This window comes from Rattus norvegicus, chromosome 16 (genome assembly GCF_021556685.1).
Source record: "Rattus norvegicus strain SHRSP/BbbUtx chromosome 16, alternate assembly SHRSP_T2T, whole genome shotgun sequence".
Classification (NCBI taxonomy): domain Eukaryota; kingdom Metazoa; phylum Chordata; class Mammalia; order Rodentia; family Muridae; genus Rattus; species Rattus norvegicus.
The window spans coordinates 18,723,325-18,738,603 of record NC_141549.1 but is presented as its reverse complement, the minus strand read 5'-3'; the positions used below and the strand labels follow the sequence as shown (position 1 = coordinate 18,738,603).

Here is a 15,279-nt window from a genome sequence, read left to right as displayed (position 1 = left end):
CACCCATGAGGGCTCATGGCTGTCTGTCAACTCCTGCTACAGGGTCTCGATGACCCCTCCAGCCTCCATGGGCACTTCATGTAAGTGCAGAGATATTCAGCAGGGGTGGGGGAGGGCAAACCTTATAATAAACAGCAGACAGAGCTATTGAGCAGGTGGCAGGTGTGTGAGGTGTGATCAGTCCCAGTGACCCTCCCAGGAAGGGGTCAGAGCTGCGCTGGCCTCCAGCTGTCACAGAAAAATGACAAGACAGCCTTGCGTCTTCCTCCCACATTTGTTTATTTATTTATTAATATACAAAAGTGGTCCATTCTTCAGACCGTGAAAATGGCAAGTCCCGGCCAGATCTAGGGTGGGGGATGGGGGTGCCCAGCTGCCCCCAGTCGCCTGTCCTCCGTGCGATGTCTTTGTCTGGATCTTGATCCCTGAGGGAGGCTTGAGGTTCTGAACATGGATGGCAGATCACAACCACAGTTCTGGGCTCATCTGGACCACCAGTCCTTGGTCCTCAAAAGTTGAACTCCTGGACCCTCAGGTCCCACCGACTTCCCCTTTGTGTCTGTCCATGAGGCCCTCTGTCCTGCTAACCTCACAGGGAGGCCATGTCTAAGGCACTTAAATGCCTGGGCTCCCAACCCCAGGAAGGAGTAAGCGCTGTCTGCTCTGACCATTGGCTCTGTGCTGCCTGCGTGCTGAGCGGACGATAGAGCCTCCACTGAAATGCCCTTTGGAAGCCTTCTGCCTCCCTCTGGACTTCTAGCGGCTTCTGGTCCCATGAGGCTGAAGTGTCCACCCCTAGACTCATCTCTCTCCCTAGCACTGCTGGCTCCTGGTGGGTCAATGCAGAGAACCAGAAGCTTTGACCTGTCCACGGAAGCCATGTGCTGCTTCTAAGTCCTGTACGACATTGGAAGACACAAGACCTCATCTAACCCTGTGTTCCCAAAGCAGGTGGCAGGACTGCAGTGGCCAAAGACATGTGAACCGTTACCGAGGTGTCAGCCCGTGGATCAGCAGGTCATGCAGCGTGGCCTTGCAGCCTCCGAGGGTGGGTTAGGATCCTCCTGACAGACAGAGCCCAAGTGAGCCACACTGTCTGCCCCACCAGCCCAACTCCTGCAGATCAGCTCAGAGAGCAGACAGTTGGGGCCAAGGAGGGTCTCGCCTGAATCTTAGGATCCCCTACCTCAGCCTCCCAAAGGCTGAGACAACAGGCCTGTGTCACGACACCCTGCCCCCTCTCAGCATGTCACCGAGCAGCCCACCAAAGCCAGGGAGGGTACAGGCGGCTTACCTCCGAGTACAGAGGAGGCGGGCGGTAGCGGAACTCCTGGAGACAGGCAAAGTAGGGCCCTTCTGTGGTCACATCAGGGTCATGCAGGAAGGAGAAGAGGCCCTGTGATGCCGCTACCTGCGGGCTCTCCCTCACCACCTCTGAGTACTCAGGAGGGGCTGGAAAGGAGAGACAGTGAGTGAGGCTCAGGAGCTCAGCTTCTGCGAGCTTCTGGCTGTGACATGGTATCAAGCTCTTTCCCCATGGGGTCAGCTTCACTTGCTCAGGCTGACATCCAACTTGTAGCAATCCTCCTGCCTCAGCTGGCAACCTGGACTCTTCAGTTTTGGCTACTGGTTCTTTTGCCTGTTTTGAGCCAGGATCTTGGTGTAGAGCAGGCTGCCCTCTGGACGCTGGCATCATAGGCCAGTCTTTCCGCACCTTGGCTTTCCAGCCATCCCTGCTTACCCTCGGCTTCTGAGTCCAGGTCTCCTCAAGCCCAAGCTGGCTTCTAAATTATTAAGTACTGAAAGCTGGCCTTGAACTGACTCCTTAGCCCTCTGTGTGCAGGTTAGATAGGTGTCTGGGATTAGTCCCTGCTTGTACAGAGACCCCGGGGGCAAAGGGCGGGGCCTGGGCCGCCCACATCCCTTGTCAGTTGGCTAAGCTCACCCTCTGGCCGCTCCATCAGGGCACACAGGCCCCAGTCTTGCAGGAAGCTGGCACGGCTGCCCACGCTAGCGGAGCGGCTGCCCAGAGGATGCAGGGGGACCGTGCCGATGACCAGCGGCAGCTCCAGCAGCAGCTTGGAAGAGCCTGGGATGTCCACGCAGACCTGAAGGGAGCAGCAGCAAAGTGGGCTGACGCCCACCTGTGCCTTCCCCCTCAGTCCGGACGATAGCATGTAGGGGAGTCTGGGTACCTTGAGGGAGTAGTCCACACTGAGTACCCGGCAGTGCAAGATGGACGGGCCCACTGGGGGGATACGCAGCGCACGGCCAGGCCAGAGCGCACGGCGACCAGGGCCCACAGGCTCCCCGTCCACGCTGGCCACCACAGCACATTTCTGCTTGCGGGCACCTCGGGCCATGAAGGTCTGTGTCTGTACTAGGGCGGCTCGGGGCTGCACAGCTCTCGTGGAACCATTGTCAATCTCCGCAAAGATAGGGATGACTTCACCTGCAGCAGACAGTAGCTTGCCTCAGTTTCCCCACTACCGACTATCCCTGCTCCAGCTGCACATAGTTTCCCTGTTACCTGGAGTGTAGCCTTTACGGTCAATCTTGGCTGAGAGAGACACCAGGCCACGGGTGCAGTACCAGGATCGTGCCACTTTCTCCCGGGCTCCAGCCTGGGGTTCCTGTGGAGAGACCAAGGGTCACTTTGGGCACTGGGTACTTGGAGACCCTAGTCTTATAGAAAGGCTGAGACAAGGGGGGGTTGTTGTAATTTTTGACCAGACATTCCTAAAAAATGTAACCCTGTAAGCCAAAAGTTGAATAAAAATAAGACTGGATGTAGTGACACACACATTGAGCCCCAGCAGGTTGATCTCTGTGGGCTTGAGGCCATCCTGGTCTACTCAGTGAGCCTCAGACCAGCCAGGGCTACACACAGAGTGACCTTTCTTTTTTTTTTTTTCTTTTTTTTTTCTTTTTTTCGGAGCTGGGGACCGAACCCAGGGCCTTGCGCTTGCTAGGCAAGCGCTCTACCACTGAGCTAAATCCCCAACCCCCAGAGTGACCTTTCTAAAATTAAAAAATGAAAAATAAAAAAACAAAAAAGAAAAAACAAAACCCCAAACTAGTAAAAACAATAACCCAAAAAGCCCTATCATATCCTGTTTCCCAAACCGGGTATCTGAGTCTGGGAATGAGCAAGGTAGCTGCTCAGAAGCACACAGCAGGTGAGCACCCTCAGAATCTGCACCTAGCTATGGTGGGTTCTGTACTCATCACTAACTTCTGGCTCCCTGTTTCAAAGGCTGCTTAAGACCCTCAAATCTAAAAGGTGACAAGCAGCCAGGCTGGACCCCTCCCTCCGACGGGACAGCCACTTGCCAGCAGGGCAGGTGTGTTTATGTCCACGGGTTCAATGACAGTGAACACCTTCCGGGCGCGGCGTGCAGGGACCCATGGCCGGTGCAGGGTGGCTTTGATGGAATAGCGGACGCTGCCGTGTTTGCCCTCGAAGGATGTCACCAGGGAGCTGGGGTGGCAAGAGGGGGGGGGGCGGGTCAGGGAATCACTATCAAGAGATAATGAGATGAAGGAGGGCATGCAAGAGGGGTGTCCCGAGTAGTCAGGGATGAGGGGACCCTAGATGCCAGCCATAGGGCGACAGCGGGGCTTACATAGGCAGCTGGAAGCTGAAGGGAAACTCGTGGCGTCCAGCGGGAAGCATGGCGATGTCCCCCGAGTCTAGGAACAAGACCCGGGGCTCAGCGGATGTGGGCCTGGGGATCGCATGACCGGTGCGCCCCAAGATGTCCCCAGCCCGTACCTGGCGCGAGCAGCGTGGCGCGGTGGTTCACGACTTCCACGCGCTCGCTGTAACTCTGAGTATAAGCAGTGCTGGAGCCTGCGCTGCGCGACTCTGTCCAGTGCGCGCGCGCGCGCCCCCGAGCGCGCAGCCTGAGCGCGCCCACTCGTGCCGCGCCCGCCAGCTCCAACAATACCCGGCCCGCCACGGCCTGGCCTCCGTGGAACACGGGCTCGGTGCCCGCGCGTGTCCCATCCAGCTCTACCACGAACGCCTTCACCTTATCGAACAGCATTGAGGTGACGGACGCGAACCCAAAAACAGACCGACCAGGTGCTCGAACCCGCGATGAGGAAGAGCTATCTAGATAGACTACGAGCGCAGCAGGCTCGAACTACGTACACGTACACACCGGACAGCAGGACCGAAGACCACTGGTGACCCGCGCCAGCGTCGCTCTTATACAACAGGGCGAGGGCGGGGCCTGGGGAAAAGACCGCGCCTACCGGAAGAGACTTTGTAAACAGGACAGTAGGGGCGGGGCCAGAGGGAGAATGCTGAGTCCCACAGAAAAGACTAGGCCAATAGTGCGGCGAAGGGATGGCCTGAGGAGAAAGCCACACCTTCAGGAAAAGACCCCCACTGATAGCGTGGTGAGAAGGCGGGGCCTGAAAAAGCCTGGTTCTGCAAAGAACTAGGCCAACGTCTCCTCGAGGGCCGTGGCCTGAGATAAAGCCGCGCCCCCTTTTAGGGACTAGACCAATAACGTAGAGGGGCGTGGTCTGAGGGGAACTCCGCTCCTGCGGAGCCGGAGTCAATAGCACGAAGCAGATAGAGCGGAGCCTTAGAGAAAGCCTCGCCTACCGAAAAGAACTTCACCAATAGCGCGGCGGGGCGTGGCCTCACGAACCCTTATGCGGGGCTTGGTTCTGGAGGCGAGCCTGAGTGGGCGGTGCTGCAGCGCACTTCTGCCGCCTTGGGTCTCGCAAATACACAGTCAAACAAGGAAACTGAGACCCAGGAATGGGGGACCCGGTCTTAGTCACCCAGCTGTCACTGTTTTTTTTTTTTCTGTTGTTTTGGGAGACTGGTTCTCATGTCTTGCCTGGGACTTGAGACAGTTCCCCTGCCTCAGCCTCCTGAGTGCTTGGATGATAGGCAGGTAGTATTTTTGTTTTTTGTTTTTTTTAAAGATGTATTTATTATATATACAGACAGCATCTTGCCTGCATGTATGTCTGCAGGTCAGAAGAGGGCATCGGATCTCATTACAGATGGTTGTGAGCCACCATGTGGTTGCTAACCAAGGAGCTATCTCTCCAGCCCAAGCAGGTAGTTTTGAGACAGGGTTTCACTGGGTTCCCTAGGCTGCTCTGGAACTCGCTATGTAGACCAGGCTGGCCTTGAACTCAAAGAGATGAGTTTGCCACTGCTTCCCGAGTGCTGGAATTAAAGTTCAAATCGGGTTTTTGAACCCGAAAGCTTATTTTTCTTTTGATGCTGCGTCTCACATAGCCCAGGGTGGCCTCGAATTCACCTCGAACTCGAACGGAGCCTGACGTTGAACTTGCCCAACCCCACCAGTCTTTCAGAGTTGGCTTGATAGGCGTTTGCCACAGTGCCTGGCTGTTTCTTATAATTTTTTTTCTTTTCTTTTTTTCAGAGCTGGGGACCGAACCTAGGGCCTTGTGCTTGCTAGGCAAGCGCTCTACCACTGAGCTAAAGCCCCAACCCCTGTTTCTTATATTTTGAGACAGGATCTCATACTGTAACCCAGGCGGTCCCGGAACTCACAGCAACGGAATTTCGGTCTTAGCCTCTTAGGCGATGGGTTGGCAGGAGTGACCACTGGGCCAGAACCTCCCAGCTTAATCATCAACTTCTGCCTGCAGACCTATCTGGAGCACCCTACTACAGGCTGATTGTTTCCTGCAGTGCGAATTGGTGGGGACAGGGAAGGTTGGTCTTTTCCCGCATTCACCGTCCCCCATCCAACCCCACCCCCCGTGTGCCTAAGGGACCTAGGCAAGGGACGAGGAAGACGTGCCTCAGTTTCCACTTCCATAGGGTATGGGGGAACTTAGTCTCTCAGATCCAGAAGGAAATCGCCATGCATAGGCAGCAAACCCAGAAGACTCTTTGACATTTTGAGTCCAGGGCTGCAGCGTTCCTGGGGAGAGCAAGACCCTTCTGGGGCCTCCGTTAACCTAAGAGCCACAGGAAGAATTACTCCTGCGGGAAAATCTGCCCGGCGTTTGTAGGACGCCGGCGCCCCCTGGTGGACATGGGAGTGCACTGGGGCACGAATTCATTCCTGAGCCCAGCTGTGTGAACACAGGGATCCCCAGGCTGCAGCACCTCTCACCAGCAGCCCGGGGAGAGGATGGGGCGGCCTGGAGGATCAGAGAGGACTCACAGGCCTTGGCCTAAAGGAAAGTGCTGGAATTGAAGACACCCCGTCCCACGGTGAGTGTACCACACAGATAAGCGTCCGAGACCCAGAGAGGACCTGGCCTTCGCCTGGTGTCACGCAGCATGTCACAACCCACCCCACCGTGTGTGTGTGTGTGTGTGTGTGTGTGTGTGTGTGTGTGTGTGTGTTAGAGGAAGTCCTCAGTGAGTGTGTTAGAGGAAGTCCTCAGTGAAAGTCTGGGTGGCTTCAGGATTCCCTTTGAGTCACTTGGAGAAGAAAGTTTCAACGGGGTCCCTTCCTGTCCCACCCGGACAGATGCTGACTTCCTTAATCCAGCTGCGGATTTATCTGTTCAGAGCTTCTGGAACAGATGCGGTCCCTGTTTCTACCCTGCCTATTTCTCGGTCTGGCATAGTGAGGCCTGGCTTAGCTGAGTGAGTGAGGGGCAGGGAGCCCAGCCCAGGTACCACATCTGCCCTGCAGCCACACAGCAGTTCTCTGACACAGGGATGGGAAGTGGGAGGGGTTATGACCCCCATCCACAGTGGAATGTCCCCCATTTCAATCCCCATGGGCTCCCCCTCTCCCGTGGGACATTCCCTTCCCACTCTGAAACACCATCAGACCCGCTCCCACTTCAGACCCAAAGTAGCAGACAGGGCAAAGCAAACAGGCAGAATTCTGGGTGCACGCCTGAGAAGCTTCTTTGAGAATTGGAACCCCCTTACCTGGAGGCCCTAAACAGGAGACTCTCTAGCCCACCCCCGGTTTCCACAGATCCTGCATGGAGCCTGATTTCTCCCACTTTAATTGGGGGTATCCCTCTACGAACCTCTATTTCTAGGTTGTCACAGGCCTGGAATAGGGACATAGTCCAGGCAGAACTCCTCCTGCCTCAGCTCCTCAGTGCTGGAATGACAGACATGTGCAGCCACATCTAACGTTTATTTCTTATGTTTTGAGACAGGGTCTCTCCATGTAGCTGTGGCTGGCCTTGAGCTCCTGGAAATCCTTCTGCCTCCGCTTCCTGAGTATCTACTGCATAGGGCGCTCCTGCTTCTGCAAGGTCACCCGAGAGTAGCACTTCCTGGCGTCACAGGTAGGTCTTGGCTTCAGTGAAGTTGTTGGTCACAGCGTTCACGCCCATGCTGCACCCTCTAGCCAGTACGTGGCCGCCTGGCCCCATGCCGCCACCACCAGCGCTTGCACACGCAGCGGCACGGCTACCTCCAACAGCACCCAGCCCAGCAGCTGCTGATCCCCAAAGCCCTGCGGCGTCACTTCCCGCAATTCCAGCGCCAAACTGCGCCTGGAGCCCAGCTGCATGTCCAGCAGGCCTGGTGCCTGAGACACCCTGACTTCCTGCTCCCCAGCGTTGATTATTCAGGCCCGGGCAGGGAGAATGTGGCCGCTGACTGAAGCGACCTGTAGCTCTCCCTCACAGCTGCATTTCAGGCTCTCATTCAGCCCCATCCCGCCTCCTGGTGATGCGTGGACCACAGATCCTCTCGGACCTTAGAACATGCAGCACGCAGTGCGAGTCGAGTCTTCCATGCCCAAATGTCACCACCGGAGTCTCAAGTCACCTCCAGCCTTGTTTATTTCTGTGCCACCCCCAGGTCTTACTGTGCATACATTGCAAGCCTCCTGCCTTGGCCTCCCAAGTGTTAGGAATAAAGGCATGTGTCACATTGACCTGCCTTATTTCTTCCGGTCCTGTTTTGATCCCAGTCCCTCCTCATGGACAGGAGCTAACACTGGACTCAGAGGGGACTGGATGAGGCTATGTTTCCCAAGCCTTCATGGGCAGTCTCAGGAAGAGGGAGCATTTATTGAGCACCTACTGTCTGACCCCTGTGGGGGTTAGGTTAGGCCTGTTTCCCCTTAGAGACTTGCCCCATAGCAGCAGGGAAATAAAACCAGCCCCACCCCCCGCTCCACCCCACAGCTCCTGCCCACAAACTTGTAGAGTCCAAGCTGGGCCCCTGGGATTCAGTTCAGGTCTACTATCTCCTGAGACAGGTGGCTAACGTCCATATCAGGGGCTGCCATGACTTAGGCTCCATGGTTGATTGTGACAAGCCACCTACCCCTGTGAGGTGTCTCGGTGTTCCCCAAGTACCCAAAGTCTGGATGGAACCTGAGGTCTGAAGGGACCGTGGTGATTTTGCTTGTCTGTAACCCTGGCCTCTCACCCTCTCACATCTGCCCCCATACCCTCCCGTGTGCCCTTACTTTGACATGAGGATCCCCAAGTAGAATCTATCCACCTGTGCTGTTTGACAAGTGTGTCTGCCTCAGACCATTGCTGTGTGACTGCAGGCAAGTGGCCTCACCTCTCTCAACTTTCATTTGTTTGTACCTTACTCCAATTAGATCCTGAAGAAAAGTCATTGTATCAGTCCCTGTATACAGCAAGTACTCAATGCATGGGCAGTGACTTTCCACCCCTGTCCTTGCCCATTCAGGAACCCACAGGCTGGGTCATCCACCTCCTCTGGGGAGATGGTCATGGCCCCCCCTGCCATGTAAACAGGAAGTGGGCTGGAGGCTTCTGATTTACTTAGAAATGTCGAGGCCCCCCTTCTACTACTCCTTGCCCTCCTGGGGCTTGGGACAGCTAAGGGGCCATGGATCTCATGGTCCAGCCTCAGAGGAATGAATGCCAGTCCAGTCAGTTCAGTTCCACCCAAGCTTGCAAACTCAGTCGTCCGGAGGTCCAGAACAGTGAGGAGCTAGCTGTGGCCACACAATGGCCAAGATTAAGCAGTCTAGTGACCAGCAGGCCCTCACCCACAGTCTGATGCCGTGGTGGGCAGCCAGTGGCTTTGTGGGCTCTGGGCGGCTGTGGTCAGGTGACTGGGCCCGGGCCAGGGTGGTGGTAGAGGGCATATGGCTTGGGCTATGAGACTTGGTAGGGCCTGCAGGGAGGCGCCTAGGACATCCAGGCGGCTCTCCAGGGCAGCCAGACGGGCCTCCAACTCCTCCTGCTGGGCCTGCAGCTCCGACACCACCTCATATGCGATGCTCTGTGCCTGCAGAGATGGAGAGACAGACCAAGTGACAAGGGAGGGGCCAGGAGATGGCTAAGGATAGAGGGCTAAGGACAGTAGGGGCCATCATAAGGATTAAAGAGCAGGGGGGTTAAGCAATTTCTGCTCTAGCAGCTGGCCAGCTGTGTGACCAGCAGGGGGCGCCAGACGTGCAGAGTCCCATCACAGGCGCCAAGCTCACCACCACTGAGGAGGCTCATGAACATGGCAGGGTCAGACAGAGCTAGAGGAAGGCCCTCTCCATTGGGCCACCATGCCTTTGCCCAGACTGTACCTCACCTGTCCCCACTTGTCCAGAAGCCAGGATGACATTTGGAGAAACCCACAACTGTAGCCAGCCTTCAGTTGGCTCATAGCCATCTCAGGTATTTTATTTGTTTATTTATTCATTCATTTATTTATTTAGACAGGGCATAAATAACCACATGCCCTGACTGGCCTGGTATTTGGTATATAGACCAGACTGGTCTCAAACTCACAAGCCAGAGCTCTGGGATTAAAGGTGTGTGCCACCAGGCCTAGCTTGGCTTTATTTGTTTGTTTGTATGTGCGTATTATATGTATGTATTGCATGTATGTATGTATTGTATGTATTGCATGTATGTGTGTATTGCATGTATGTGTGTATTGGATGTATATATTGTATATATGTATTATATGTGTGCATGTATGTATTGTATATATGTATGTATGTATTGTATGTATGTATATATTGTATGTATTGTATGTATGTATGTATGTATGTATGTATGTATTTTTTAAGACATAGTCTCCAGGATTCCAGGACATCATCCTGCAGGCATGTGTACACTGAGTATACTATGTGAAACGAACTGCTCTATGACTTCTGCCTAACATTCCTGACCTCTAGAAGCTGAGGCAGGAGCATCAGGAGTTCTAAATTGTCCCCGGCTGTACAGTGAATTCCAGGACAGACCGGGCTATATGACACACTGACTGTCTCAAAAGCAACAAAAAGAATTTAACATCTTCCAAAGCCATTATTGGCTAGACCGGGAGGTGGAGCCCCTGCCTAGAATCCCTGAGTGAGGGGCTAGGGATCTGGTTAGGGGTGGATTCCATGCCTAGAATCCTATGCTGTATGTGTATGTATTTAATACTGGGTCTCTATATAGCCCGGGCTATTTTTGATCTCCTAGCCTCAGAGGATCCTTCTGCCTCAGCCTCTGGAGGAGCTAGAACCTGGGCTTGTGGTCCCGTGCCTGGAATCATTGTTCTGTTCATGGATTTCAACTGAAGAGCCAAGCGGAGCAGAAACTCGATGCTGCACTGTGGGGTTCCAGCCTCCTCTGATCAGACACTGTCCCTGTGTCCCGGAGCCTGTCCTTCCCGCCCGCCCGCCCTGCTGACTCTCACCTTGGCCAGGTCAGCCAGCGTGTTGGCCTGATCATTCACCTTCCCTTGTTCAATCTTCACAGTCCGGAGCCTAGGGATAGGGCAGGGACGGAGCAGGTGAGGCTCCAGCAGACCCTCGGGGCTGCGGGTAATCCCGGCCCAGGTCAGGCCACTTCCAAGGATGTGGGCCCATCCACAAGACAAAGACAGACATATTCCCTGCCCACTACAGACATGCCTGTGGCATAACCCTCCCCCCCATGGGCATCGTGCACCACCAGACTTCCAGTCACCCCAAGACTTACTTCTGCGCCCTGGGAAGAGCCAGGAGAGCGTAGAAAAAGAAAACCGAGAATGAGAAAAGCACAGAGCCATTTTAGTCTCAAGCAGCAACATCTGAGTGGCTGGCAGCGCCCATCACCAGATGACGCCCCAGTTCCTGGCAGGGGGTCCTGGGCTGCCAAGTTGCTGCTGCCTCGGTGGGCTGGAATCCGGTCTCATAATGTAAGAGGCCAACCCCTGAAGACACCTGTGTCCTGTCACCCCGGGGACTTCCTGGCAGCCCTGGGTAGCTGCCAGTCACTGCCTTTCTCCCACAGTCCCTTGAGTGGCACCTTGCCTCCATGGGCAACTTGCTGAGAAAACATCCTGAATGGAAACTGAGGCTGGCAGGGGCGGTGCCAACGGGGATCAGCACAACACAGACAGGACGTGAACTGCTGACCATAGCTGCTGACCAGGTGCACCCTTGATGCTTGGAGTGCTGCCCACCAGAGGTGAACAAAGGTTGTTTCCACTTTCATCCTGCATATGCCACCCCAGGGCTGTGGGCTGCCTCCTAAGGCCCAGAGTTCTGACCCTGGCGCCTTTGGAGTGTCATAGCATCACAGGCAAAGAAAGATGGGGAAGGGAGGGGAGAGGGAAGGGGAAGGGGCGGCAGACAGGCACGCAACACTTCCTGTACTGGGAGTCCCACTAGGACCGAGTTGCTGCAGGCCCTCTCCAAGAAACACCACCACAGCTGGGAAGATCCTCACCCTGCAATCACTGTGCCTCTGCGTATTTTTCCCAGGACTGTCCCTTTTTGGTTTTATTTCTTTGGTTTCCTGAGAGCTCAAACACTAGTTCCATTGTCAGGGCTCTCCTTAGCAAGGTTCCGTAGTTGTGATCGCTCCCCCCACCTCCCTACCTCAGCCTGGGCTTCACACCCTCCTCAGTACGGCTGCCTGTGGGATTCCTGTCCATGCTTCTGCCTCCCTCTAGGCCCTAATCCAAATGTGTTTGATCTCAATAACTGCTGGAGGATACAGGGAAAGATGGTGGAGGGGAGGGGCTATGGAGGGGCGGGCGACGGAAGGGAGGGGCGACGGAGAGGGGGTTGCATCAGACCGTCATGTCCTAGACACAGGTGAATCACACAGGGATACTGTCTCCCAAGAGTCTACTCTTCAGTCCCCCAACCTCCCACTTTCCTCTCCCGGAATCATTTTGAACATTCTTCAACATTCCCTGAGGCCAGCACTAGGGCAAAGCTGTGTGTGACTCTGAGAGCCAGGTGAGCAGAGAGAAAGGCGCTGCAAAGGAGCCGGACTTACTGATGGATGGCCTGAAGGAACTTACGCTGGTGTTTCCGAACCCGGCTTTGGTCTGGCTTCTTCACTAGCCTGGTGTGTTTGTAGATGAGCCATGTCTCCCTGAGAACGTTTGCAGCGGCGTTTTTAACCTGGGGATCAAAAAAAAAAAAAAAAAAAAAAAGAATAGGGTTATTATCAGAGGATCAGAAACTTCTGTCAGTTTCTAGAAACCCCTGGGAAATCTCTGCACTATGTGTTTGGGTGTGTTTGCATGCCCATGGCTATACAACACAGGTACTGAATGGTCAAATGGTGAATATGGAACTCTAACAACCGTGCACATGCTATCAGTTACTACGGCAGTGGTTTGAAACCTGGGGACTGTGACCTACTTGGGTTAAATGACCCCTTCATACAGTTCACCTAAGAGTGTCAGATATTTACATAACAATTCATAAAGCAGCAAAATTACGGTTATAAAGTAGCAACAGAAATAATTTTATGGTTGGGGGTCACCACAACATGAAGAACTATATTTAAGAGTTGTAGCATTAGGAAGACTGGGAGCCATTGTTTCACACAGTCTTATGTAGCCCAAGCTAGCTTCAATCTCACTATGTAGCTGAGGCTGGCCTTGTTCGCCTGCCTCTGGCTTGAGTGCTGGGATGACAGGCACACACCATCATGCCTGGTTTGTGTGGTGCTGGGAGGGAGGGAATCCAGGGCAGACACTGCCTGCTGAGTTCTGGCCCCTCGTTTTATACATGGGGAACAGAATCTGCACAGAAAGGGCCGTGTGCAAACACTGAAGAACTTGGGGTGTGCACTTAGCAGCTTGATCCAGAGCTGGAAGCGCAGTATGGCCATGTCTCCTCTGTGCTGCGGACAGTGGACACTGGACTGAGCCTGATGCCACTTTGGAACAGCTATAGTGGTGACCCACAGAGACAGAAGTGGCCTGCAGACGCCTCACCCGCTTGGTGAGCTGTGTGTCCATCATGAAGTTGTGCACGTGTTTCTCAGCCTTGGTGAGTTCCAACTTCCGGGCCACGACGGCCACCACGAGTGCAGTGCAGCCTGCTCCCTGTGTGTAGTGGGAGGGCATATCAGAATCCCCGTGCCAGGCACACCCACCTCCGAAGCCCGCCCTGTGTCCTGGCCCCTCTGCGACAGTAGGAGCAGGACATGAGAAGTTACACAGAAAAGAGGGAAGGTATCTGCCATAGTGAAACAGGGAGCCTCCAACACCCAAGGGGTGCCATCGGGGCACTGAGGGAGGGGGCAGGTGCTGAAGTGACCACCATAGTGAGACTGCTAAGACCACCAAGATGAGCCTGCCTCAACCCTGGTCTGGATTAGGGTCTTTAAGGACCAAGAGGCTGCTTTTTGGGAAAAGTCACATTGACAAGGTTAAAGCAATTTGCTGGAAAGTTTTGGAGGGAATACTACAGAGTCAGGACAAAGAATAGGGAGAAAGATCCTTACAGAGCACAAAAGCACAAACAGCTGCCACACACAAAAGTCACCCATGTCTGCCTCCAAAAGGCCAGATAGGTGTTGGAAATGAGGAAGCCGAAAGTGTAACTGTCAGTGTCCAGAAAAGGAAATGGCGACAGGAGATGGGGCAGGGGAGAGCAGCAAGTCAGGCAGCTGGAGCACCAAAGTCCTAGCAGTTCAGGAGGCAGAGGCAGGTGGTGCCCCAGAGTCCAGGACTTTCAGGACTGCTTCTAGCATAGTAAGAATGTGTGGCTGGGGACACCGTCTCAGGGGCGGAGCCCTGACTAGAATCCCCCAGTGAAGGGCAGGAGGCGTGGCTTAGGGGCGAAACCCTGCCTAGAATCCCCTAGTGAGAGGTTGGGGCATGGCTCAGGGGCGGAGCCCTGCCTAGAATCCCCCAGTGAATGGCTGTGGGCATGGCTCAGGGGCGGAACCCTGCCTAGAATCCCCTAGGGAGGGGTTTGGGTGATGCTCTAGCTGCTAGTTAGAATTTTCTGAAAGGACTCGTACTTTTAAAGCTATGTCCATTAAAGGACTATGGTTAACCACAGAACTTTCTGGAAGGGATCTGGCTCATTAGGGAATGTAGTTTTGTATTCCCTCCAGGCCACTGTGGGCTGCAAGGCTGAATTCAGCCCTGTGCTCTGGGAGACTGGGCCAAGGCCCATCCTTGTTCTCCCTCTTTTCTTGGGTGGAGCACAGCCAGGTGAATTAGCCAAGAGTCCATGAAGCCTTTAGAGAGACATGGTTACATGAGCTGGGCCTGGTGAGAGCCAGCTAAAGTTTGTGTGGCTGAGAACTTACTTTTAGTTTAATTTTGTTTTGAGACAGCATCTCTAACGGCAGCCCAAACTGGCCTGGAAGTGGCCACCCACCTGCTTCAGCTTCCCAAATGTTGGGGTGACAGGCATGTGCTACTGTGACCGTTGATAATGCTGTCTTTGCAAGAATATTGTGCTTCAGCAAGAATGGTGTACTAGTCAGTGGCTTAGAAAACTGCTGCCTAGGCTGTGCTGCTGGTGGTGCTTGCCTTTAATCCCAGCACTTGGGAGGCTGAGGCATTCGGGTCTCTGTGAGTTCAAAGGCAGCCAGGGATACATAGTGAGACTCCCGTCTCAAAGAAAACCGTTACTTAAACCAAGGGAAAAGGAATCTGATGACCTGAGTGGACCACACCCACCAAAGATGAGAGAGCTGAGGCTTCCTTCTTCCTGGCTCCTAGAGTCACTACAGACAGACTTTTAGAGGTGCTGATGAGACACTCAGGATCCCCGAAATCAGATGTGGGCCAGCTGGGACCTCTAGGCATGGGTGTGGTATCCCCAGAATTCCCTAGACAAACCCTTGCAACACTGGAGCCAGACTTGGGGTGAAAGACAGAGGCTCTGCACTCACCATGATGCCGGTGAGCAGACACACGCCCTTCCCACAGTAGGTGTGCGGCACCATGTCCCCGTAGCCGATGGACAGGAAGGTAATGGAGATGAGCCACATGGCCCCCAGGAAGTTGCTGGTCACTTCCTGTTTATCATGGTACCTGGTGTTGGGGGCACAGACAAGGCTTGTCATTCCATGCTGTCCTCACAATCTCCATTCATCACACCCCTAGGGATGGGAACAGGACTTTGGGGC

General features: G+C 54.5%; 2 protein-coding genes and 2 long non-coding RNA genes across 14 annotated transcripts in view; 2 read left to right on the top strand and 2 right to left on the bottom strand.

Moving 5' to 3' along the window:
• Positions 1 to 260: 260 nt before the first annotated feature.
• Arrdc2 (arrestin domain containing 2) lies at positions 261 to 4,393 on the bottom strand. Of its 2 annotated transcripts, NM_001107303.2 has the most exon segments (8): positions 265 to 1,064; positions 1,295 to 1,452; positions 1,946 to 2,108; positions 2,196 to 2,452; positions 2,531 to 2,633; positions 3,334 to 3,481; positions 3,627 to 3,693; positions 3,776 to 4,393. In NM_001107303.2, coding segments are annotated over 8 exon segments (1,224 nt in total). In that variant the 5' UTR covers positions 4,050 to 4,393; the 3' UTR covers positions 265 to 1,010.
• On the top strand, positions 4,283 to 10,498 carry LOC134482468 (uncharacterized). Its single transcript, XR_015640271.1, has 3 exons — positions 4,283 to 6,220; positions 7,135 to 7,266; positions 10,381 to 10,498. It is a non-coding gene; the product is annotated as an uncharacterized LOC134482468 (long non-coding RNA).
• Kcnn1 (potassium calcium-activated channel subfamily N member 1) overlaps positions 7,745 to 15,279 on the bottom strand; it is a 22,025-nt gene continuing 14,490 nt past the window's right edge. For 5 of the 10 annotated variants that reach the window (XM_087589008.1, XM_087589010.1, XM_087589007.1 and 2 more), the window contains 5 exons: positions 15,043 to 15,184; positions 13,124 to 13,234; positions 12,172 to 12,299; positions 10,598 to 10,667; positions 7,750 to 9,202 (listed from right to left, as the gene is read on the bottom strand). In XM_087589008.1, coding sequence (XP_087445134.1) covers positions 8,957 to 9,202; positions 10,598 to 10,667; positions 12,172 to 12,299; positions 13,124 to 13,234; positions 15,043 to 15,184 — 697 coding nt within the window. In that variant the 3' untranslated portion in view covers positions 7,750 to 8,956. 10 annotated transcript variants of the gene reach the window in all.
• Positions 12,595 to 15,279, top strand: part of LOC148000425 (uncharacterized) — a 4,757-nt gene continuing 2,072 nt past the window's right edge. Inside the window, exon 1 of the long non-coding RNA XR_015640272.1 lies at positions 12,595 to 13,178. This is a non-coding gene — a long non-coding RNA (uncharacterized LOC148000425). The remainder of the gene's footprint in view (positions 13,179 to 15,279) is intronic.

What these genes read in the sequence shown, in the direction of transcription:
- Arrdc2 (XM_087588250.1), bottom strand. Translation starts at nt 4,049, where the DNA reads ATGCTGTTCGATAAGGTGAAGGCGTTCGTGGTAGAGCTGGATGGGACA. An exon ending in CGCCACGCTGCTCGCGCCAG is followed by an intron (nt 3,694 to 3,775) that starts GTACGGGCTGGG and finishes TCTTGTTCCTAG; the next exon opens with ACTCGGGGGACATCGCCATG. An exon ending in TAAACACACCTGCCCTGCTG is followed by an intron (nt 2,634 to 3,333) that starts GCAAGTGGCTGT and finishes GTCTCTCCACAG; the next exon opens with GAACCCCAGGCTGGAGCCCG.